General features: G+C 43.2%; 1 protein-coding gene across 5 annotated transcripts in view; it reads left to right on the forward strand.

The window, feature by feature from the left end:
- Positions 1 to 10,838: 10,838 nt before the first annotated feature.
- Positions 10,839 to 26,137, forward strand: part of GTF2I (general transcription factor IIi) — an 83,405-nt gene continuing 68,106 nt past the window's right edge. For 2 of the 5 annotated variants that reach the window (XM_064394344.1, XM_064394349.1), the window contains exon 1: positions 13,532 to 13,550. In XM_064394344.1, the coding sequence (XP_064250414.1) occupies positions 13,549 to 13,550 (2 nt within the window). In that variant the 5' untranslated portion in view covers positions 13,532 to 13,548. Of the gene's footprint in view, positions 10,869 to 13,531; positions 13,551 to 18,529; positions 18,698 to 19,041; positions 19,081 to 26,137 lie in introns of those variants that run through there. The other 3 variants (XM_064394338.1, XM_064394341.1, XM_064394348.1) reach the window with 3 other exon arrangements.

A 26,137-nucleotide genomic window follows, 5' to 3' on the forward strand; every position in this document is an offset into this window, starting at 1 on the left:
AATGGTGTAATCTAATTTACACAGTTGTCTTCCACACCACCTGTGGTGAGTGAAGGCACAGAAACAGGGGAAATAGAGTCTATGGTAGAAGAATTGAAACCTCAAGTTTCAAGTATATGAATGACTGGTATTATAAAAGCATTGTTTAAAAGTGTCAAACCTGTTTAAAGAAGAAGGCACATTAGATTAGGCAGCCTGTACTTGGGACTGTGTCTAGAAAGGAAATTGACCAGGAGACTCTTGGCAAATAGACTTTGCAGAGCTTTTTCCACAGAATGGGTACCAGTAGATACTTTTTCAAGATGGCAAGAAGCTTTTCCTTGTTGCACCAATAAAACTGGCAAGGTGGTAAAGATTTTCTTCAAATAAATTATCCTGAGGTCTGGATACTACCAGTGGGAATGTCATGAGACAGAGGTTCACACTTCATTGCTGAAATAGAGCAAAGGCCAGATAAAAGAGCAGGGGCGAAGTGAGACTTGCACACTCTATGGAGACCTAAGCAGGAAAGTAGAAAGAATGAATCAAAGCTTAACAGTAACACTGTGACCCAGAAATGCTGACCTACTTTGAAAAAAAGTCAGATTGGGCTTTATTACTGTTTTCCCTCAGCTTTAATTCTCACAGCTTACCCAATTTTGATCCTGCAGTGGTAGAGTATTTCTACACATGGGTTTCATGTATGATGTGATTATGGGAATTGCTGAATGGGAGCCACTCCATTATGAAAGGAATGAGGGAGTTGTTTTTAGAAACAAACTGTGGGTCTGCTGCTAAATAAAACTAGATACTGAGGGATAAAATAAACTATGGGGAGGATTCCACTGATTGGTAACTGGAATGAGAGTTTTGTCTTTACAAACAAACTGCAGGTCTGCTGATAAATAAAACTGGATACTGAGAGATAAAAGAAACAATGGGAAGAACCATAAGTTCCATGAGGAATTCCACTGAGTGACACAAAGAAAAGACAAAGTCGGGGGGTATACATTAGAAAGGGGTCTTAGATATTAGGCGTTTCAGGAAGTCTGTACTCCTCAAGTACCTCAGGCAATGGGGAAAGAGAGAGGGACATGTGCTCAGGAAATCAGGATAAAAAGGGGGCTGCATCCTCTAAAAATTTGAGGGACCCTGGGAGAAATGCCCCATGTCCTCTTCCTTTATTTGAATAAAGTTACAGGACTTCTCTGTCCCTTTTTTGGACATAAACCTCTGGTGTTTGTGGATTAATTTTGTCAACTAACAACATTAATAATGTGACAATTTGGGGGTTCGTCCGGGATATTTCCACCATCCAGGTGCGGCAGGCAGTGAGCAGAGCTGAAGGCACACCTCACCCAGTTTGGGTAATCAGCTCCCCTTGGTGGCACTGGGCGATTGATTGGGTTCCCAAGACTGTCCAGGAGGCAGACAAGTGATGGACCAGGGGGGTCCATGAAGAGTCTACAGGGAAGGACCACTGAAAACCTCACCAGTGAGTACCATGGGATCTTCAGGGAGTAAACCTGGAAGGGCACCCATGGAGGGTACCACAGGTAAAACAGGGCACCCGTGAAGGGTTGCAAAGTAAAGCCAAGGAAAGGGCCCCGGTAAAAGCGATGATGATCCCAAAATATCTCAGAAGAATCCTTTGGAAGAATGTGGAGTTGGTTTATACATTCTCCCAGAGGTAATTAAAGACGCAGACTCCCAAAGGGGGCAATAAGAGAAAGCTGAGAAGGGGTCTTGATAATCCATGCCTAGGGCGGGAATAAGGGGAGTCAAGAAGGAGCTGTTACAGATGGGTAATTCGATGGTTGTCTCTCACAATTAAGAAATTAATATTATGTGTATGTTAAAGCAAGTTTTTTTGATGTATTGTTATATTATTATGATTTGTTGTTTAGATGTCCTCTGTTCTCCCCACAGTCTCCTTCCCCTCCATGAGATTGCCAAGAAATGACTTTAGTAGCTGGGACACGGAGAGGGAGGTGTGTACCTGTGCCCTTGCATAGGGCATCTTGGGAGGAGGGAAAGCTCATTACTAGGAGGCGTGGCATGGCAACACCTGACCTCCAATCAAGTTGCAAGAAAGTAGCTTCCACCAATAAACAACAAAGAAGAGTTGACTAGCAGGCTTTGGGAGGGGCCAGGGCTGCCTAATACAACCCCCAGGAATATAAAAAATGGAGCAGCCATTTTGTAGATGAGCTTATGGCTGCCAGGGTCACTGACTCTCAGTGTGCTTTCCTTTTCCCTTATTCAGTCCTCTGTTGTATTTTGTTAAGATTTAATAAACCTTTGAAATTTTTAAAAGTGAGTGTCATTTCTCACAGTCTTGACAACAGGGGATGCAAGGATGGATAGTTGTTGGTGTGTCAGAACAGATTTGGTTGAAGGAGAGTGTGGAGAAATGTGGTTAAGACAAGGGGCAGCATAACCGGGCACAGAAGTGTGGGACCAGGAGCATGGGCTGGAGGCCTGTGGGGTCTGTGGGGCAGCTGGGGCTCAGCACCAAGCAGTGCATGACCCCAGGGCAGGGGTGGCAGTGAAATAAATGAGCAGGAGATCTTTCTCCCTTTTAATGCCTTTATTAAGAAGAATCAGCTCAGGTGGGGAGAAATCGACGGGTCGCGCCCACGCCACCGCTGCTCCCAGGCGTGGCACGGAGGAGGAGGATGATGCAGCTTTGTCCGCTGGTCTGCAGGCAGAGCTGGGGATTCCGTCCTCACGGGAGAGTAGCAGATTCCTGTTTTTTGGTCTAACACCCCGGGGCGTCTCTTTAATCAGTATCTTTTGAGGTTAGGGTGAGAAGCAAAAAGGATCCAAGCAGGTACGGGACTACGCTCCCATCCTTAGACATCACCTAGGTCACTTAGTTCTATGTTGGCTCGTAATTTTTAGGGTTTTTCCTGGAAAACTGCAAAATTTGGTTGCAATGCATTTCTCATCTGCATTCTGGCTCTGATGTCACTGCTATTTTCCTGGTACCTGGAAGGTCTGTCCCGTGTCCCTCCCTGGCAAGCGGCCAGCATCAGGAGGACAATGGTTAATCACCAGCCATTAACAGGTAATTGAAGAACTTTTCTTTGGCAGTGGAACTAACTTACAACTGGTCTGACCTGTTTTTTAACTCTGCAACTTAAAAAAAAAAAAGATAGTTTTCTATTCATAACAGCAGTGCCCGTGCCCGCTGGCCCCCAGGAGGCTGCGGGATGCCCAGGCCATCTGTGGTGCTTGGGCACTGGGAGCACAGGAGGAGGGTGAGCCAGATGGACAATGGGGAAAGACAGAGGGACACTGGAATGGGGACTATCTGCAGAGACACGTGGACACTCAGGAGGAGGAAGATAATTGAGGTGGATTGTTAGGGGTGTCAGGGGCTCCCATTATACCAGGGACCAACCACACTGGAGCTCTTGTTAACTTTTAAGCTGAGTCTGGATCAAGAGGAGGTGTGTTTCTTAGTAAACACAAGGCCTCTTGATCCACCTTAAATTTTATCCCTAAGGAGTGAAATTTGTCAAAAAGATCTTTGATTGTTCAAGGAGTTGTGAAAATTGTGTTTTCTTCTGTAGGCCTACAAGAACATATCTTTCTCTGAGGTGATGGTGGAAATTGTGGTAAATGAATTTGAGGATTTAATTCCTTTGTCTACATGGAGTTTTGTTTCCCCTCCTTTGGAGGGGACCCACACCCTTCTGCTTTTAGTGTATTTTGTTGTAAAAGCCAGAATTGGCAGGTTCTAGTCCTGAAGCCAATTCTATATTTGCTGCCTTGCGAGGATGGTGTTGTCCTAATGGTGTTGCCTAGGTATTTATCATGCAGCTTCTTGTCTGGGGGCTATAGGAAAACCCCAGGGGAAAATATTTTGTTATCCTTCCTTGGTTAATTTGTTAGTCACCTCCCTACTCCTAGGATGGACCTGATGCAAAAAATTGGGATAGCGAGCAACTGGTTACTAAAAAAAAGTGATTGGCTTTAGTCAGTGGCATTCCTTGCTGCCAAACTCAAACATGTTCAAAAGGAAAATCACTGAAACAAAATGAGCAAAATGATAAGGCAAACTGCTCCAAGGCAAAAAGGACACGCCTGCTTCACAGACTGTAACTCTTGCAAAACTTTCTAAAAGCAGTCTCATTCCCTCCACTGAACAGTCTGTCAGAGTGTCAGGAAAATTTGTCCACAAACACCAGAGGTTTATGTCCAAAAAAGGGACAGAGGAGTCCTGTAATTTTATTCAAATAAAGGAAGAGGACATGGGGCATTTCCCGTGGGATCTCCCAGAGTTTTGGAGGATGCAGCCTCCTTTGTATCCTAATTTTCTGAGCACATGTCCCTCTCTCTCCCCCCACTACCTGAGGTACAGACTTCCTGAAATAGCTAAGACCCCTTTTGTTATGAATAGAAAGTTGTATTTTTTTTAAGTTTCAGAGTTAAAAAAACCAAGCCAGACCGAGTCAGACTCCTTTAGGTTCCCTGTGGAAGAAAAGCACTTAATCACTCGTTGATGGCCGGTGATTAACTGATTGTTTCCCTGATGCTGGCTGTATGCCAAGGAGATACCAAGGGAAACCCTCCAGGGTAAAGAGATGGGCAGTGACACCAGAGACAGCATGCAAATAAGAAACACAGTGCACCCTGGATTTTTACAGTTTTACAGTTTTTATAAGAAAAACCCCTAAAATCACGAGCCAACAAGTGACTTAAAGTGACGTCTAAGGATGGGAGCATAGTCCCGTACCTGCTTGTATCTTTTTATTTCTCACCCTAACCTGAAAAGAAACTGATTAAAGAGACCCCCCGGGTTTCTAAACCAACAAACCAAGGACTCAACGACTCTCCCGTGAGGACAGAGTCCCCAGTTCTGTCTGCAGACCAGCGGACAAAACTGCATCATCCTCCTGCTTCGTGCCACGCCTGGGAGCAGCGGCGGCGAGGGCGCAACCCGTCGATTTCTTCCCACCTGAGCTGATTCTTCTTAATAAAGGCATTAAAAAGGAGAAAGATCTCCTGCCCATTTATTTCACCTTTCTACCGTCTTTATTTTTTCCTTGTGTCACTCAGTGGAATTTCTTATGGAATTTATGGTTCTTCCTATTGTTTCTTTCATCTCTCAGTATCCAGTTTTATTTATCAGCAGACCTGCAGTTTGTTTGTGAAGACAAATCTCTCATTTCATTTATCAATCAGTGGAATCCTTCCCATAGTTTATTTTGTCCCTCAGTATCTAGCTTTATTTAGCAGCAGATCCACAGTTTGTTTCTAAAGACAACTCCCTCATTCCTTTCAAGAGGAAGCCTCACTGAAGACCTGTGGGAAACAACAGAAGTGGTGCAACAAGCACTTCATAGAATAAAAGGTGAATTCCACCTGGATAAGTTAATGCAATTAACTGTTTCACTCAGGCATATTCTGCCCAGGAATTTGTTTCTTTTCTAGGAATGTCAAACATCCCTGCATCAAAAATAACAATTTGAGAGCAGAAAAACTGCAAGCAGCAAAATCACACCTAAATGTGATAACCACTTTTTCAGGTGGACCCTTTGTGTAAACCACAGGAGGTGGTTTTTTTGGTTGGTTTTTTTTTTTTTGGTGTGTGTTTTTTTGTTTGTTTGTTTGTTTTTTGGTGGGTTTTTTTTGTTGTTGTTGTTTGTTTTTTCTTTTTAATAATCTGGCTAGTAGGCCAAATTTTCACCTTTTTTTAATTTTTTTTTTTTTTAAATAGGAACCTACCAATCCTTGAGATGGACCTGTGTGAAAACCAATGAAATTTAAAGTGCCACCTTAAGTGTTTGCATTTGCATTTTGTTTCTTTGTAATTTGTGTTTTCAGTTTGAGTGACTTGGTGAGAGATCAAACATTAGTTAAAATATCCTGCATATTACTGAGTTTGATTTTTGTCTAATTTGTTTTGTCTTTTTACTGAAAAAAATGTGGTCCTAAAGGTCTTATGGATGCATGTGGGGCAGTACCTGAGTTTGGAAAGTTGGGAGGAAAGAGGTTTAACTTGCAGGGAAAACTCTGCTCATGAGACCTCAATTACTCACTTGTTGGAGGTGGTGAATTTTCCAAAAGAGATAGAAGTAAGATCTGTTAATGGACATCAGGCAGAGTGCTCAGAAGAGACAGCAGGTAATTAACTGGTCAAAATGGAGATGTTCAAAAAGCAGCACTTATGCCAGAGGTCTTTGGGATCCTCCCTTTGCTCCCTGGGGCTCAGCTGTTGCCAGAGGGAGGGGGAAAGTAGTGGTGTTGTCTTTTCCACCAGAGGAGTTGGAGATAATTAAAGGTGGTGGAGCAGAAGAAAGGGGAGAGAATTGATTCACAAAGAGTTAACAGTAGATGCCAAGAACTTTGAGCCTGCAAATATTGAGACAGCTCAATAGGAGGAGTAGTTGGGACTCTCAAGGACTACCTTGAGTCTTTTTGTTTTAGCAAAAGGAGCTATTGAGGGATGACAATAACAGCCAGCCTGTAGAGATGATTGCAAGGCAGGGGAAATGACCTTGGGCTATGCGTCCTCTCCAGGGATGCCAGGTGTGTTTTGCTGAGATGCTGCAGGCAAGAGGACTTAGATAGTGATAATGATATGCCACCTGGAAGGGTGGCCAGGGGAATTTCTAGTCACTACAGCAACTATTTGATCAGTTAACAAATGATTTCTGAATATGGGATTGTGAAGGCAGTGGACATTTTACAAGGGAATCCTTCAAGGGATTATGGCTGCTTTGAGACTTCAGTGGGACCTCCATACCCTCTGGCACCCTAAGAATTCAGGTCAAGTAGAAAGGATGAATGGACAAATAAAGAAACCCCTTTGAAGCTGGTGACAGAAACTAAGATGCCATGAGCACGGCTTTTGCCATTAGCTGGGGAAAAAATAAGAGCCAAACCCAGACGAGATATTAAATTATCTCCCTTTGAACTGATGTTTGTAATGCCTTATCCATGTAATTCTCAACATGGTGCAGGCGGGGCGGGGGGGGGGGGGTGTGTGGAAATAAGTGATGTATATTTAAAACAATATGTGGCCAGGATCCTGTCTCTTGTGAAATCTCATTGACAGAAAGCCCAGTTAGCACAGATGCTGCCTTTGGACTTTACTGTTCATAACATCCAACCAGGAGACTGGGTACTAGTTAAAGAGCAGAAAGAAGCAGCACTGGTGGCAAAGTGGCATGGACCTTTCCAGGTGTTACTGACCACAAAAACAGCCATCAAGACAGCTGAACACAGGTGGACCCATCACACTCGGGTCAAGGCCTCTGAAGCCCTGGAGACTTGGACATCACAGCTGAAGGAGAAGGATGGGAGGCTGTGACTGACACTCCACAGGAGTGGACCAGAGCAGCAGCTAGTGCATTAACACTGGGGGAAGCCCTTCTTTAGAATCTCCACTCACTGGGGGCTAATTCTTGCTGTCCTTGTTTTCTTTATATTAAGCTGTTTCTGTGCCTTCACTCACCACAGGTGGTGTGAAAATCAACTGTGAAAATTAGATTAGAAAATTAGATTACACCATTAGAATGTTTTTCTTAATAATCTTAGCTTTATATTGTCAGTTAAGTTTGGGCCAAAAGTGGGAGAATCAATTTTTTTAGTCCTAGGAGAGGAAAGCAAAAACCTTTAACATTAGCAATTGCTGGATCTGCAGAAGGCCAGGACGATCTGACAACAGACCACAGGTTGCCAACATGCCTGTCACAGGTTACCTCCAAACTGGTCAGGAATAAGTTATATAGGATATATTAGACTGTTCTCTTTGCTACAACAGGCTCAGGGAAATCAGTTAAGAAGAAAGGGGAGTGTGTGGAAAATTAAATGACTCAAACGGCTGTTTGCAAATAGATGACAATGAAAACGTGGTGAAACAAATAACAAATGAGAGAAGAAAGTTACCTCATGTACTAGTCCAAACATGGAAAGAATAGGAATGAGACATGTTTTCATGCTACCTGGTGGACTATGGGTTAAATGAAAGCCCTTCTTTCCTCTTATGTGCTTAGTAACTCTAATCTTTTTACCATGTATAATCCCTTGCTTAGTACAACTTAGTCAACATGTGAGCAATGTAGTAGCCATGCTTACAGATCCAGGAATGGCTACAAAGGTACTGAAAATTATGTCACTGCAAATAATTGCTAAACCAAAAAGGACTCAGGAACAGAAAGTTAAGTCAATAATAACTAAGGTTTGTAAAAAGAATTATTGAGAAAATAAAAAAGGAGGGATTGAAAGGAATGAGGGAGTTGTCTTTAGAAACAAACTGTAGGTCTGCTGGTAAATAAAGCTAGATACTGAGGGATAAAATAAACTATGGGAAGGATTCCACTGATTGATAAATGAAATGAGAGATTTGCCTTTACAAACAAACTGTAGGTCTGCTGATAAATATAACTGGATACTGAGAGATGAAAGAAACAATGGGAAGAACCATAAATTCCATAAGGAATTCCAGTGAGTGACACAAGGAAAAGACAAAGTGGGGGGGGTTTACATTAGAAGGGGGTCTTAGATATTAGGTGTTTCAGGAAGTCTGTATTCCTCAAGTACCTCAGGCAATGGGGAAAGAGAGAGGGACATGTGCTCAGGAAATTAGGATACAAAGGAGGCTGCATCCTCTAAAAATTTGAGGGACCCTGGGAGAAATGCCCCATGTCCTCTTCCTTTATTTGAATAAAGTTACAGGACTCCTCTGTCTCCTTTTTGGACATAAACCTCTGGTGTTTGCGGACTGATTTTCCTGGCAATTATAATTAGACAAGTGAAGATTCAGATCTTAACGCTTGAGCCTTGTTTCTCATTTATCACCTTTCAAACTGTTTGGTATTTCGAAGGGGGCTGGGGGTGGTGTGTATGTGTTTACAAATCCAATAACAATCCTCATTAAGAGCTGCAAAACATGAAGCCATGTTGATCTCAGGCAGATGGCAACTAAATGAAGTTTAATTAAAGAATGAGAGCTTTGATTCAAATAAATTTTAAAAAATAGAGTGCACCGAGATGCTAAAGAACAGCATAAACAGCATCTGCGCTTTTATTCAGAAGACTGGATGCATTTTTGAGGAATCCCTTTGCAATGTCTTCCAGAGCAATCCCAGGTTGTGAGATGCAGCTTGGCAGGCAGCATGGCCAGAGGGTGCTTCCAGAGGATCCTACTTCCACCGACTTTAGGGAAAGGCTGGGAAAGTAATAATGCAGTCAAGAGGGAGGTCTTGCTTCCCTCTTTGCATAGTTTTGGTTTTGTTTTTTTTTTTAATGCTTATTTTTATTTTTGGAGAGTTCAGCTGTTGCCAAAGTAAGACTATGTCTTAGCTGCAACCAAGAATGCAGTTTCAGACTGTTTTCCAGCAGTCATTACAATCCATTCCTTCCTGCAGTTTCCAGACCCTTCTAGCAGTGCACAAAGCAAGCATGGCTGCACAGACATCACCTGTATCCCTGCGTAGCCTACACAGCTTAAAGCAAGTTGCTTATCCAAGGCTAAAGCTTATGGAATGGAGGCCGAAAGGTTGTGAGAGGCTCCATCCTGGTTGTGGCAAGGCTTGGCTGCCCTGAAAGCTCCCAGGCAGCTCCATCCAGGGCTCAGTGCTGCCCTTGAGGTCAACTCTGCTAGGGAAGATGTGTGCTAATGTCTTTGGAAAGAATTCTGTGGGTGAAGGCATGGGTGTTAATGGCTTTGAAATGGGTCTTAATGTCTCTACCAACTTCAAACAGCAGGATTGCTGCAGAGCCCAGACAGCCTGACTCCTGAAACAGTCAAGTGGGTCTGCACAAGCTTGAGTTTCTGAATTTTGAGGAAAAATGACAGGTTCAAGGAGGCATATATGGGAGACGGTTCAGGAAGGTTGTATCTTCCTAGTACTTCAGCCAATAGGGAAAGGAAGAAGGTGTTGTGGCAATCCACCCATGTGTGAGGACACGAGGCTTGACTCCATTTTTCTCAGAAGGCTGACTTATTATGTTATATATTATATTAAAATACTACATTAAAACTGTACTAAAACTACAGAGAGAGAGGAAGGATCAGAAGGCTACTAAGAACAAGAAAGAATAGAAATAGAATGCATAACAAAATCTTGTGACTGCTCACAGCCTTGGCACAGGTGGCTGTGATTGGTCACTGATTGAAAACAATCCACATGGACCAATGGAAGATGCACCTGTTGCATTCCACAGCAGCACATAGTTATTGTTTACATTTCTTTCCTGAGGTTCTCAGCTCCTCAGGACAGGAAAAATCCTAGCAGAGGATTTTTCATAAAATATCATGGCTACAAGAAGGCAACATGGCACTGGGAGTTTAGGATAAAGGGAGGGTGTGCCCTCCAAGACTTCCAAGTAAGAAAGCGCCCAAGGCCTTGCTCCCTTTATTCAAATAAAGTTTCAGGACTCCTCTGTCTCCTTTACGAACACTGGCTTCATGGAGAAGCTGCCAGTGGAGTACCAAAGTCCTTTGTTAAATGTACAGCACAGCTGTCTCATTCTCAGATTTACAGGTGTTACTGCCTGCCCCTTGTGAAAAACAACCACTCACTTTTTTAAATTTTAAAGGTTTATTAAACCTTAACAAAAATATAACAAAAGGACCAAATAAGGAAAAATTACAGCACTGGGAGCCCTCCCCCATGACTACCAGCCACGTGGCTCATCTTCAAAAGAGATACTCTGCGTTTTATATCTCTAGCTCCTCCTAGATCTGTGTCAGTCAACTCCATCCTCATGGCCCAGTGGTGGAGGTCACTTCCTTACATTCTGATTGGGTAATCTTGTGTTCCATGTAAGATATTGTTTCTGATTCTCTCTGTTCACTGGTTCCCTGCCCTCAGATAATGTCTGTATAAGATTGCCTCATTTCGAGGTGTTCTGGAGCAGCTCTATACAATGTATGGATTATGTTTTGCTGTGCACTGACTGTTATTGTGTCTTTTATTTTCCATTATTAAAATGTAGTAAAATTTTATATCCAGGCACTCCAGTCATTCCCATCCCTTTTTATTTTGCCACACACCTCCCGGCTAGTCTGGTCTGAAAGTTACACTAATTGGTTGTGATGCTACAAGTGGCGCCCGAACAGGGGCACTGATATTCAGGGTACTGTTGGGATTGGATGAACAGGGGTGCTGACCAGTAGGTTGTCACTCCAGAGGTGTTGGACTATGGTGGACTAGGGGTGACAGGAAGTCGACCTTGCCTTGACTGAAGAGGTGAGGATTCCTGTGATGGACTGCAGATGAGCCAGAGATGGGGAGAACATTGGCCCATCACTGAATCGGAGGGAGAAAAATGTGTTTGAGAATGTCTGACCAGCAGAGGGATATATATGGACAATTAAAATTACTTTTGGCTAATCATAGGAAGGAAGTCTGGAAATGTAAACTAAAAGTGATTTTGAAGTGGGTCTTCTGTAATTTCCTTAATGCCTTGGCTACTAACAATTTTACGTTGATTTCTGGGACTTGGTGGGAATAAAACTTTACAAAAAGTTTTTACTCAGTGGCACCTCACATGCCCCTGTCTTCCACATGATCTTAGCCACTACCACCCCTACCCAAAGTGAGACAGCACCGTCGCCTCCTCCTTGTCCCTTGGTCTCTATGACTAAGATACGAGATGGACCCCGCCATGAGGCATGGATGAGCTACTGTCCTTCTGCCATATTGTGTCCTCCTACTCCTTCTTCTCCGTTGGTCCAGGATGGTAATGGTCACACCATCATGGACCCACCAGATCCTCTCCTTCCTACCACTCCACCTCTTCCTCCCTTCTCCTCTTCCAGAAATTGCCATTTCCCTACATGTTCCCAAGCCAGCACTTAACAAGAACACCATCCTACAAAATGATGTCACTGACATGAGCAACAACAAAGCCGAGGCTGAGATCCAAGTGCTGACAACATCACGCAAAAAAGAAAATTAGTACGACAACATCACCATTTTGTCTATCAGCTTCACAAACCTACCACCTGAAACTCTTCAGATATTACTAGGCAATACCTAGCAGCAACTGTATCTTTTCAGCCTTTATATCATCTACCAACTTACGAAAATAACATAGTGGCATCAGTGACATCAACACCACTCTATGTTGATGAATGTAATTATTGTCTCAATGAAATTATTAGATTTTTAGATTAGCTTAACCACCAAAAAATTTTATAACAAGTGTCAGGTAGAGGAAGTGTCTTCATTTTCTAAGCTTTGAGTGGTTTAACTGAGCTGGACAAATTTGATAATATTTTATTTATAGTTGATATTTTATATTTGATTGATAATATTTAGTGTTTAAATTTTGATTTAAACATAGTTAATTGAGGATTTTTCAATGAATTGAATAGTTGTTATGTCCAGTTTTCAACTTAAGAAATGAAAATAGTTGATTTCATATATTGCACTAATCAATTTTCAATTGCACAAAGTGCAACAATTATCACTTAGTATACCCTTAGTAACAATCTAGCAACGTAGTTCGAGTTCTTATTAATCTTTTTGCAGTTTGATTCCACACATTTACTTAATATACTTTAGTTAAGTTTATCCCATAGTTATCAAATCTCGCAATTATTTAATCAATTGGCTTGTGCATTTGTATAACAATTACTTCAATAGATTTTTATACAATTTCCTTATACAAAAATATGGTTTTCAATTCCGTCCAAATGTTTATTTTATTCAGTATTTCTGTTGTAGTGATGTAGTTTTTGTCTGTTTTCTTAATTCAGCTGAATGATTTTATTTAGCTTTTAATTTAATTTCAGAAGCCAATCTTAATTATATACACTCCCTAAGATTTTAATCTTAATAACTTTCCAAAATAATAGTATTATTTTAACCCATTGAATAATTACCACATTTCATTCTTAACTCAAATATATCAGCAGTTTACAAATTGGCAGTAGCTATGAAAACACTTATCATCATTAATACCAGTTTCCCTGTTGTTGATTTTCGTAATTACTTTTACAAATATCACACATTGTCAGGTAAAACAGTTTAAAAGTTCAAGGTTCGCTAAAGCAACTGTTCTTGTTGATTAAAATGGAATTGTTAATGTAAGTTATAGTAGTGATTGTGTTTATGTTAGATTGCCTGTTAAAAATGTTATTTGCTCAACAATAATTATACCAAGATTAGTTTTTGTTAGAAGAGTTATTAATGCTAGCCTTGTTAAATTTAAGTTGTTTGCTGAAAGCTACTATAGAAGACCTTGAGATCTTTTAAATTTTTAAAAAAAAAACTAAAAGGGGGAGATGCGGCAGTTCATCCTGGAAAGGATGGGCTGTGGGCTGGACGCACAAGGTAACAATATTAGGCCATGGGAGGTTAGAAGCAAAAACAGGAAACATCTAGTTAAGTTAGGGTGAGAAGAATGATAGGAACAGTTATGTAGATTAAGTCATTCCATATAAGGTTATGTTCTGAACCCCACCCTCTGATTGGGTAATCTTGTGTTCCATATAAGGTATTGTTTCTGATTCTCTCTGTTCATTGGTTCCCTGCCCTCAGATAATATCTATATAAGATTGCGTTTGACTCATTTCAAGGTGTTCTGGAGCAGCTCTGTACAATGTAAGGTTTATGTTTTGTTGGTCATTGATGGTTAGTGTACCTCTTATTTTCCATTATGAAATTTGATATTCGGGCATGCCAGTTGTTCTCTTTCCTCTGTCTGCTGCCTAGGACTCTCTGCAGTGCCATCTAAGCCTGGTGGTGGCTGGGACCTCTCTTGCTCTGCCAGTTTGTGTACAGCCCTTTTGGCTTTCATTTTAGAGACGCTTGGTCCTTGGCTGGTGTGCCTGGAGGAAAATTCATTAATCACAAACTGCTGCAACAGTGTCTGTACAAGCCTGCAATGGTAGCGTTATGAAGCCTATATGTCTAATTTAATAAACAACAAAATTGAATTGAGCAGCAATTTTTTATATAAATGAATACAATCACATATGTTAAATATTATCAAGCATATACCTGAAATCCCAAGGCCAATTCTGTTTTCTGGAATTGTCCCAACTTTTTCATTGCAAGGCCGATTCTATTTTGGGATCTTGCTTATCTCAATACTACATCGTGTACCCTGTTTTTCATATGTCACATCTGCAAAGGGGCCCATCTGCTTTGTAACAGTAATCACATATATTTTTCCTTTATTTTATATTGATATAGTTACAATTTAGTTAGTACGAATCATATCCATTTATTACAGCAGCAACTGTTCAGAGACATGAATAATTACTTAGCAGCCATGAATTATTTTAATGTCCTTGTTAACCAGTATGCTCTTTGAAGCATCTCACCACACAAATCTGCCGGATTTTCAAAGTGGCAGCTTCTTTTTTAGCTTGAAGAAGTTGTGCCTTCTTATTACATATTATGACATATTACTAGTGTCTGCAGTTTTGGATAGCATGTTGAGGGGTTTTATTTATGAACTTTGGAAAAAATGCATGTTTACTGTCACTGTAACCCTCTGGCACAGAAGGTAAATTATTTTAAAATTTTTTCCTCTTCTTCTAGAAAAGCTACAGTACACAAGCCAGTTACATGAAACCTTCTTTCAACCTGTTGTTGAAGCCCAGCTGGTTAACTAGTAGAAGTAGAAAAGCAGAGTTATTCTAAATACTTTAAACCAAGGAATTTAGATCCAAAAATTTTCTTCCAGAAGGCTTGCTCTTGAATTTTAAATCTAGAAAGAATACTAAGATTAATTAGTCACGTATTTTATATATATTATATTTGGTTCAAGAATCTGACAGCAAAACTCCATGGAGGCTGTGTACTATACTGAACATCTTTTCTAGAAGGAAGTTCTTAATTTCCAGGCTCTGAACTGATGCAGCAATTGTTATGGTACTATATTACACTTGTTAATTACTCCATCTGCTAAAAACATGTAAGTTACTTCTAGTCTGAACATTGATTTACAGCATACAGCAAATATTTCTGATAGATTTAGAAGTCTTAGAAAACTATTTTTTTTCAGTTAGTCATCTTGTAATCATGCTGGATAAACATTATTCCAGACAATGCCTGACTTAACTCTATGACTTCAGTTAACTTTATCCAGCTTCATAACTCACGTGGCTGGAGAAGGTTATAGAGAATGTGTTGGGAGGAAAGAGTGAAAACTGGAAGGTTTGGTGAGGAGAACAGTTTTGATCAAAAATCACTTATCAAAGTGATTTTGCAGCTGGGAATATGAGAAATGTTGGTGTCAGAAAACTCCATTTATTATGTTTAATGTTGCTTATCCTCTGCTTTGTCAAAAACATGTAAACCCTTTTGTTTTAGCGAGGCAGGCAGTTAGCAGCCCCCCAATGCTCTGCTAGAATAAACTAAGCCAAATAGAGCCTGTGTCCCCATGTGTCTTCCACAAGGTGTTATTAGCAAGGTAATGAAATAAATCTGCTCTGCATTTCAGCTGTGATTTAATGGTTATCCTTAGTTACTTGTATGTGTTGACTTACACAGAGGGATATAGTACAGTGAAAAGAATCCTGATCTGGAGAAATACCAAATTTCCACTCTTCTGAGGAACCATGTCATAGCAATAATGGTCTTACCTGCAGGAAGCAGCTGGTACATATAACTCTCAAAATGAATCGTGATTGAGAGGCATCTTCAAAAGGCATCTTCTCTGCCCCCAGAACAATCCATGCCTACAGGGCAACAGTCTGGGCACAGCCTGTGAACAGTGTCCTGGCAGTGGGCTTCCATTTCATAGGCAAGTAAACTCCTCTTGTCTTCCAGAAGGATTTGCTTGAGTAACTTTCGAGCAGGGTGTACTTATGACATCTAAATCTGTATGAAATGGTGTCGTGGTTTGGTCAGGAAGTGAGTTTCTGGAAAAGTTGTGGTCAAACCAATCACTGGCCAGATTTGAAATTGGTACCTGTGGTGGCTACTGAGGATTTGGATACGCCTCTGAGAACACACAGGGGTTAAAAGCAGAGCATTCCCAGAGAACTTCTTTGGATCTGACGGTGAGTGGAGTCTGGACCTCTCCCCTGCCCAGCTGCGTCTGGGTGGGGCAGGGGAAGGCCATGTGGCCTGTGGGGAGGTGGGGCTGGAGCCCTGCAAGGGGCAGGGGTGGAGGAGACCTGGGATGTCTGGGCAGCCCCCCAGGAGAGAGTGATAGAGACTGTGCTGGCAGCACGGCCGGCCAGAAGTGGGGGATGTGGCGAGAGAAGGTGCCCGGCAGCTGTGGGAGTTCTGGGCAGGCAGAAGCGAAGATTTTAACCCCTTTGTAGAATAATGGAAACCTTACAAATACTGATCCTCCTGAATCAGAATGAGGAGAGATGAAGCATGATGAAATAAGCAGGTGTGAAAAAAGCCAGAAGAGGTAAGAATCCTAGGTGGGCAGAGATGATGGATTGGCCTTGAGCTGGACTCTTTCTTGTATGGCCATGGACAGACCCATGTTCTTCCTGTGACTCAGAGACTGTATTTAGGGGGAGGCAATGCCTTGGAGTCAAGAGTGAAGCAGTGGCGGGAACAGAGATGGCTGAGGAGGGTGTGGGATGCCCTCTGTCTCCGTGGAAAGAAGATCTCTGTTCATGAGGTCCCTTGGCCCCAGGGGGTGAAATTTGAGGGGGACTGGTGTCTCAAAGTTAAGAGGTGAAGCAGTAGCAAAAACAGAGATAGGTGAAAAGGGTGTGAGATGCCCTCTATCTTCAGAGAGGGTTTGAGATCTCTGTTTACGAGGCCCCTCAGCCCCAAGAAGTAAAATTTAGGGGGGACTGGTGTCCCGAAGTTGAGAGACTGCTGCTTTTGAAACTGAGTAGAGCATCTTTAAACGACAAACCCTAAAAGCAATCCTGACCCATGTGCAGTAGTAAGAGCACTAAACATAAAGAAGAAGAAGTCACAAAAACTAATACTCTCTAAACAGTGCCACGAATAACACGGAAACACAAGAAGTTTCAATTGTGTTTCTGGGGGAAGCCTATGGTGCAAGGGGGGACTCCTCTCTCCCTGATAAATTTAAAGGTTGATTTTTTTAAGAGTGATAATAGACTGAAAGTTGATTAGGTAAAAGATGGTGACGAGGTAGAAATCTATGGTGTTATCTCATTCTGTAGAGAATAATAGAGGGGGGAGGAGGAATGTATTTGGAGGGTTTTCATTCTTAGCTTTGTGTGTGTTCCTTTCTAGATATTGTAATTAAAATTAATTAAAGTGTTGTGGTTTTCCCTCCATCCCCAAATAAGAACCTGCTTTGTTCTGTTTCCGAGTCACATCTCACAGTAACCATTTTAGAAATATATCTTTCATAGGAGCCCTGGCATTGGGCCAGGGTCAAACCATGACAAATGGTCAGTATCAGCTGTGTGTGCAGTAAGGTGCAACTGGAAGATGCCAGGGTGAAGATATAGTGGAGCATGAAGTTATGGATGCCTTCTACTGAAAATGCCATCTGAACAGCAAAAGAACTGACAAATTGATATAGTAATTAGTTGTGGCTGCTTAGAAGATTTGATGTTTGTGCTGAAGTTCTTCACCAGCAGCTAGGACTTCCCCTGCACAGGGTCTGCAAAAAGGAACCATCCAAGTACTGCAGTTTCAGTTAAGGTGGCGATGATTCCTAACCTTTTTAGGGTTTTGAAGTGTTTTATTGGTTGGGGCTTGGGATTTGTGTTTCTAGGCTGCTGCAGAATGCTTCTGTCTGCCACAGTGTAAATTATGAGGACAGTTAGGTCCAACAGAACAGTGACAAGGAACCACAAAAACCATGATGGCTTGAATCACTCAGATCAGCTGTTTAGGGTACTCTGGTCAGTGTTTGCAGCTAGGTTATTCGCTTTGCACAAGTCCACAGCCTTCAGTGATGGTGGAAGAATGGCCAAAGCATATCCTGCAGGGCCCTTTCCCCAGATGGATTTCTTGCTATTTATTACAACTAGGAGGAAGCTAAATGCTTCAGTTTCTTTACAAATGAGATTTACTTAAAGATGTAGTGTTTGGTGGTTACTCTTGACCAATTCTAAAACACACAGTGAACATTTTGAAAATACATCAGCACTTTTGGGAGTCTACACACTGTAAAAATGTTATTTATGAGCATGGTAGTTTGATTTTAAATCTCTTGGTTTTAACTGCAGTACTTTCGATTTGTATCAAATTTTGAAATGCAGCATTTTCCTTTGAATGGAAAACTTTCCATCCACATTTACTACATTGAACCTAAATTCGAAGAAAAGGATTAGTGATGTCAGACAAAACATTCGACTCTTTTTGGTCAGGAAAAAAGATCTTATAGACAGCATTCACTATTGCTTAACGTCTTTGAAAACAAAATAAAAGACTGTTTTGCTGTGAAGGTCACGGTTGACCATTAATAAGGTTTTTGCTGGTGGACGCTGTTGCTCCCGTGGTTGGTCCTGAGGGCGGCTCTGGGCGCTCAGCGTGGCCGACCCGGCCCCCGCGGGCGCAGGGCGCGTTGGGCACGCCCGGCCCGTGCCCCCGGCGCGGGGCCCGGCGGGAGCTCCGGCCGCAGACTGCGGCTCCCGGCGGCCCCCGCGAGCGCCTGCGCCGCCGCGGCTGCGCGAGCGAACCATCCCCCGCCCGGCGCGGCGCGGGGCTCGGCCCGACAGCGCGCGCGAGGAGCGGGGCCGCTCAGCAGCGCCGAGAGCCCGCGGGAAAACCTCCGCCGCCCCGGCGCTGCTCCCGCAGCCGTGCGGGGGCTCCAGCCGGAGCGACCGCGTTACCCGGCGTGGGTGAGTGTGAGGGCGGGCTCGGGGCCGGCGGGGTGGGGCGAGGGACGGGCGGAGGGTGACGCGCGGTCCCGGAGGCTGCGGCGCTCTGAGGGGCTGAGGGGGGCTCGGCGGCCGCGGCCCGCGCCGCTCCCTCACGGCGGTGCGCTCGCCCCGCCGTGGGCAGGAGGGGGCGCTGCCGCCGCGCCGCCGCCTCCCATTGGCCGGCGGGGCGGCGCGCGCATGCCCGAGCCCTGCGCGTGGCGGCGGCGTCGGGCGCGCAGGGGAAGGGGCGGGGCCAGGGCTGTAAATGGCAGTGGGGGGAGCTGGCCCGGCCTGGTGGTGGTGAGGGGGAGATCTCTGCCTGGCTCACCCACCCTTGTCAGCTGCTGTGGTGTATTGATACAGTGAGTATTGCTTGGTGTTACTAACAACAACATGATAGACTGAAGTAATTTGCGCTCATGGTTATTAGGTTGTTCTTTTGTGCTACGTGTGCGTCTCCCCAATTCGGGGGTCGTCGGGGTGATACAAAATTTTGGTAGCCAAACCAAATTTTAATATCTTTTATTTTAAAGCAAGCACTGCTGGGTGGCCGGGGAGTCACCGCTCCACTAATGGCACACGCCACTACAAGGTCACAGAGTATACATGTATGGTTTTGAAGCCGACAAAGTATTTCCCAGTATGCTTGTGTTAGTCTGAATTGGGAAATATCAGTAAGCTGGGATCAGCAGTTTCATCTTTCTAGGTGATCATTGGCTTCCTGTTCTTCTTGTGGTCATCTGGGAGACCTTTCACTAGTGTCTGCTACATAATTTTAGTCTGGTACAAGTGTATCACGCCTTTTCTTATACATAAGCTTTTACTCGCTATGTTACAATATCCCTTAGCTGTACCACAACTTCCTCTGTTTTATTCTAAGCATCAGTCGTTTCGCTACCTCATCTGTTCACTATACTTATGGTGTTTTCTTGTTTGATGCATTATTTAGCTGTTCGGTCACAAAGTTTCAAAACTGTTCTTTTTAGTTATCCCAGGAAACATGTCGGCTTTTGACACAACAGATGCAAGCATTTGCTGATTCCATTGCCAATTGACATGAATCACAAAAACATTTTTTATACGGGGTCTTTGATGAAGGCTTCCAAGGTCTTCTTTGCACCTGAACTTTTCAGCTTTGTCTTCAGATCATGTGCAGTTATGGTGTTCTTTGGTCTGCCTGGTCCTAAATTCTTTGTTTTGTGGCTAATTGGCTTTACATTGGGCAATTTCTCATTAGTACTATTCTTGTCTATCTCTAAAGATATTTGCCTGGTGAGTTTTTTTTTTTTTTTTTAATTCATTGTTAAACAACCAGTTAACTGTTTACTAACCATTACACTGTATAGAAGGTTATTTGTATCAGGTTATATAGATATAAAAAGCTATGATTCAGGTTATATTGACATCAGATTATACAGATGTATTATATTGTGTTGATATTTTATAAGGCAAGCTGTTTATATAGGCATTATCTTCCTCAAAATATCCAGTCTAACCCTGGCCTCTGTTAGTATGAAGCCCTTCCCCCTGGTCCTGTCTCTCCAGGACCTTGTTCAAATTACCTGTCCAGGTCTTTTGTAGGCTACCTCCAGGTTCTGGAAGGCCGCAATTAGGTCATCTTGAGGCCTTCTTTTTTCCAGGCTGAACAATCCCAATGACAGAATCACAAGGATGGAAGAGACCTTCAAGATCAGAGAGTCTGACTCATGCCCCAACACCTGTAAACCCGGGCACCGAGTGCCACATTCAGGCTTTGTTAAACACATCCAGGGATGGTGATTCCTTTACCTCCCCGGACAGACAATTCCAATACTTTATCACCCTTTCTGTAAAAAACCTTTCCTAATATCTGATTTACATTTCTCTTGGTGCAGCTGGAGACTGTGTGTTCTGGTTCTGTCAGTTGCTGCCTGGACAACGAGACCAGTCCCAGCTGAGCCCAGCCACCTTACAGGGAGTTGTAGAGTGATAAGGTCACCCCTGAGTCTCCTTTTCTCCAGGCTGAGCACCCCCAGCTCCCTCAGTGGCTCCTCTCAGGGTTTGTGTTCCCAGCCCCTCTCCAGCCTCGCTGCCTGCTCTGGCCGCGCTCGAGCGTCCCAACGTCCTTCCCAAAGTGAGGGGCCAGAGCTGGGCACAGCACTCGAGGTGTGCCCTCAGCAGTGCCCAGTGCAGGGGAAGGGTGACCTCCCTGCTCCTGCTGGCCACACCATTCCTGCTCCAGGCCAGGAGCCATTGGCCTTCTTGGCCACCAGGGCACACTGCTGGCTCACGTTCAGTCGCTGTTGACCAGCACCCCCAGGTCCCTTTGTGCCTGGGCTCTGTGCAGCCACACTGTGCCCAGCCTAGAGCACTGCAGGGGGTTATTGTGGCTGAAATGCAGCAAGCTGGATGCAGCACCCTCACCAGCACTCTCTGGGCCAGCCATGCAGCCAGTTCTGAACCCAGCACAGAGTGCTCCTGTCCCAGCCCTGGGCTGCAACTTTCCCAGGGAATGCTGTGGGACACAGTGCCAAAGGCCTTACTGGAGTCAAGGTACACAACATCCAGCCTTTCCTGCATCCACCAGGAGGGTCACCTGGTCATAAAAAGAGATCAGGTTGATCAAACATGACTTTTCCCTCCTAAACCCGTGCTGGCTGTGTCTGATGCCCTGGCCATTCTGTAAGTGCTGTGTGATGCTGCTCAATAGGATGCTCAAACTGTTCCATTACCTTACTGGGAAATGAGATCAGACTAACTGGCCTATAATTGCCAGAATTTTTCTTCCCATCTTGTTTGTAAATGGGTGTCACACTGGCCAACTTCCAGTCATCCGGAACCTCACCACTGAGCCAGGACTGTTGGTAAAGGATGGAGAGCAGCTTTGCAAATTCATCTGCCAGCTCCCTCATCACTCTGGGGTGGATCCTACCTGGGCCTGTAGATTTATGAACATCCAAGTGTCCCAGCAGTTCTCTGATGGCCTCCTCCTGGATAGCTGGGAGATCATTCTGCTCCCTGACACCATCTACCAACCCAAGAGGACAGTTGTCTTGAGGACAACCAATCTTCCCACTAAACGCTGAGGTAAAGAAGGCATTAAGCGCTTCCACCTTTTCCTTATCTGCAGTTACTGAGTTTCCTCCTGCATCCGACAGAGAACAAAGTTTGGTCTTACCCTTTATTTTGCTGTTAATATTTATGTGAAAAGATATTCTTTCCGCCTTTTGTTGTAGGAGAATTGTTCCATCCTTCTAATAATTTTAGTGGTGAGTATATGAATAAGGATTTTACAATTAAAATTGTAGAGCAGGAGTGTTATTACCAGGTAGGACATGTGGGGAATATTTCCTCCATACATGTGTACCTGGTGAGTTTGGTTTCAGGTTTAAATACTCATTGATCTCCCAAGCCCACACCTCCCTCCCCACCCATTCCTGCCTACTCTGCCTCCTTGCACTTCATATTATAATTAGTCTTCTGTGTTGCCATGCCCCCTGGAGGTCTTGGGCAGGGGTCTTCTTGATAAAGTAAGATCCTCAGTGTTTGCTGCTTGACTTCTTCTGGACAAGTGCAGTGGAGGTTTGTCCCAGGTCAGTTTGTCCTGGTCAAAATCAGGAGCCTGGTCCTGGCTGGTTTGGGTTCTGCTTTATGGGTTTCAACAATACCTGAATCTTGCTTTACTGAGTTTTCTTATCTTTATGGTCTTTACCTAGCAGCTATATTCTTTTGTGTTCTGTCACAAGTTGTTTCTACCTACCAAGTTGCATTCTTGTTCCAAGCTTTGTTCTTGTTTTTACAAACTTGTTAAATAAGCTATATATATTTCTGTTTTCTTCCACCCACCAAAGTACATTATATGCTTCTAAAATTCTGAATTTTCATAAACACACGTTTCCTATTATCAGTGGCCCCACGTGCAACAGCACAGCCACCAGCAAAGAACAGCTCCAGCTGACAAGAAAGAATTGCTGCAGAAGCCTCTTTAGCCTGGTGTTAAAGAGAATTTGGCATATAATTGTACATCTGTATGGATATATAACCTTATGAGCTTTTTTGCCTTCACAACAACGTTTTCAATCACAAAATATTTTGGGTATCACCTGTTGTGTTGTCAGTTTTCTGTTTGCAGTCTTCTTTTACCAAAGGTTTGGTATGTGAGGTACTTGATAGAAACATGGCGACAGTTTCATGAGTGCAGCTGCCCCCGTAAGCTAATCACGTAGCTGAGCTGTCAGTGTACAAGTTTTTCAGTCAGTATCTCACAATAAGGAACAAGTTTTTGACTGCTTTTGTAAATATATCTAACATTTTTTTCTGCTTGTTTAACTTAAACTCTGCATTTAAGATAACAAAATCTAATGAAGCATTTTAAAGGAATCAATAACGAAACTGAAGAACCAGACTTGTAGTTCTATTATGTAAATTAGATGGCATAAAAGTTTGTCTCCTAAGCAGTCTGGCATAGGGGACTCTAGGGACAGCTGAGGTACCATTACTGGTAGCCTTTTTTCTTATCCATCAGGACATGAAACCTTTTCCTAGAAGTTTGATTGAAGCTTGTGTTCCTCTGAAAAGATTGTGTATTTGTAATTTTATGACACATTTCCAAACTTTGGCTTGTCAAGTTGACTTTTATTTCTGGTCCCTGGACTTTTTTTCTGGGTGAAGAGACCCTCATAATAGGATTGACCAGTATTCTTCCTTTAAGGCAGGGAAGAACGCATGTAATTAATTCCATGGAAATCAGCGTTCTGGTTCAATTGGTTCCATGTAATAATAAGAACAAAGGAGAGAGCTGCAGAGGGAATGAAGTGACCAAGTGGAGGGGGCTGAATACTGCTGAAGAGTGGTGGGATGATTGGTTTCCCAGTCAGTGCCCTGATGTGTGCTGTGGTAGGCAGCAGCACTCCAGTGGGGACACGGAGCACTTGGGGACAAGGGGCACTTGAGGGCATGAAGCCACTGTGCAGAGGTGCCCACTTTGGATGCCAGCTGTAAACTGACCAGATGATTTTTTTTCCTCCAAGGTGATGGAATGTGAATAGGTGCTTAGTGTTTAATTACCTCTTTGTAAGAGCCCCAGAAAAATTTGAAAGGTTTTGTTTGTCTTTAAACCTGAGTCTTTTGTTTGCTGTATGTGACTGTTGCAGTATAGAAATACAAAGTAACGGCTTGCATTAGTGAGGACAGCAATTTCTCTCTCTGAAAAATGTGTCAGCACCAATGCTGTTGAAATTAAAGAAGTACCAGTAGAGTTTAGATGAAATTAATTCACTTCTCAAATACTCTTGTGTCTTGATGGATACACAGAACTGTAATTCTTAGTGAAGCTGATCATCATGTTGACTGAGTAAATAAAATTACACCGGTAAAGACAGGATTTATCAGATGGTCAGATGTGCTGTGATTAATATTTAATTTTGTTTGCATAATTCCAGTGTAATTTATGAATGCCTAGGTGCTGCAGTAGGACACTTCAAATAGCAGCTGCTAGAATTGTGTTTTATTCTTTTAATTGTTCTTAATAGTATCAGAGATCATGTAGGCTGACTAAAAAGTCACGGTGCTGACTACCATAAAATTACCAAGAAAAAAGTTATCCTTGGTTTTGGGAAGGTCTCAGCTGTGTGATGAACTCTCCTCGCCACCTCATCCTCTTCTACCAAAATGCTGCTGGTTTCTTGTGACTTGGTGCTGAATCAGTGCTGTTGGATGTGCTGGAACTGCACAGTGCCCATTCTGTAAGAAGAACCGGAGCACAATCAGCCTGGCTGTACCAATTTCTACCAGTTCCCTGAGTGGTCAGGTATGACTTTGGGGTCGCCAACCACCAGGAGCCACCAAAGAGTCCCTCAGGACAGGAAAATGCATGGATAAAGGGTAGAAAAAACCTATGTTAACAGATTGGGAGAAATTATTACCATATGTATGTTTATTTTGAGAAAAATCAATGAATATGTATGTAAAATATGGTATATAAATAGGAAGTTTTCTGTCATTAGCATGCACGGTATTTGAGGTAATGACCCTCGCACCCGCGTGCCCGCCGGCAGCCAGCAGCGCCCCTGCTGGCCGCGCCCAGAACTGCAGCCAGGGGAAGGGGCCCTTCTCTGCAGCCGGGACACGGCTGGGGCTGGCTTTGTGCTGCTGCTCTTTGCTTGATTGCCTTGTTATACACATACATACCAGTATGTATATATATTTTCCTATATCTTTTTTTTCCTATATCTTTACCCGAAAGCCTTCGGCATTAAAATAACTTGGATAGAAGCGGGGTCATACACTCCATTCCAAGGGAGGTTCTCGCCTTCCTTGGCCGACATGTGTCTTTCAAACTGAGGCACATATATATAAATTTAAAACTATACATATTTATTTATATATATGTGTACTGATCTTTCACTGTTGTTTCAGTCTAATCTGCCTCAGGGGCTCTATTAACATGAACCTCATTTATCCTGCCTTCAGAGGTGGGTTGTAACATTTGGTCTTTAGTTTTGTCCTTCTAAAAGGAAAATTCAGAGATACTTTTAGCACTGTATTGTCGTGATCCTTACCTTGGGGGTGTGCTGGTTCTAACTGAGATAGTTTTTTAGTAGCTGGTACAGGACCCTGGTTTTGACTTCTGCTGGAAACAGTGATGGTGACTCAAGGATGTTTTCATTACCTCTGAACAGTGTTTGTACAGAGCCAAGGCTTTTTTTGCTTTTCACCCCACCAGTGAGGAGGCTGGGGGTGCACAAGAAATTGAGGAGGACACAGCCAGGACAGCTGACCCCAGGGCCATCTTGGAGGGTATGGTGTCATGCTCAGCATACAGAGCAGGGGGAAGAAGGAAGGAGTGGACATTCGGTGATGTCATTTGGTTTTCCAAGTCACTGTTAGATGGCATGGAATTCTGGTGTCTTGGTTCAAGTTAATTTTAGAAGGTAGACACTCTAAATGAGTTACCTCCCCTTAATTTCAATCAATCCCTTTTTACCAATAAGGAGAAAGTGAATATGAGTAGAGATAAGTAGAAAAACATCAGTTTACTAACAAGGAACAGGCAAAAAAATAACAGTAAATAATCACTAGCTACAAAATTGCTAAATCTCACCAACTGCTGGGGAACAAAGAGGCACCCAAAATGGCAGAAATACTCTTTCCAAGATGGCACCTGCTGTGGGTGACCATGTGTAGGGAGGCAAAGGGAAAATGTTATCTGACTCTCCCCCCCAAGACAATTGTCCACTTGTTGATTGGTTTTGTTTTTGTGCTTCTTTCCTGCAGCAGCATCTGCCAGTGGCTTAGGCTCACTGTCTGGTTTAGCTACAAACCTGATTAGTTGGGGTGCTGGCTGCAGTCTGAGTGAGTGTGGTAGCTGCTGATTTATCTCCCTGCCCCCCTTCCTCTATCAGCTGCCCTGCAGTATCTAGCAGCATGTGATAAACTGTC

The sequence above is a fragment of the Passer domesticus genome, chromosome 19 (genome assembly GCF_036417665.1).
Source record: "Passer domesticus isolate bPasDom1 chromosome 19, bPasDom1.hap1, whole genome shotgun sequence".
Lineage (NCBI taxonomy): Eukaryota > Metazoa > Chordata > Aves > Passeriformes > Passeridae > Passer > Passer domesticus.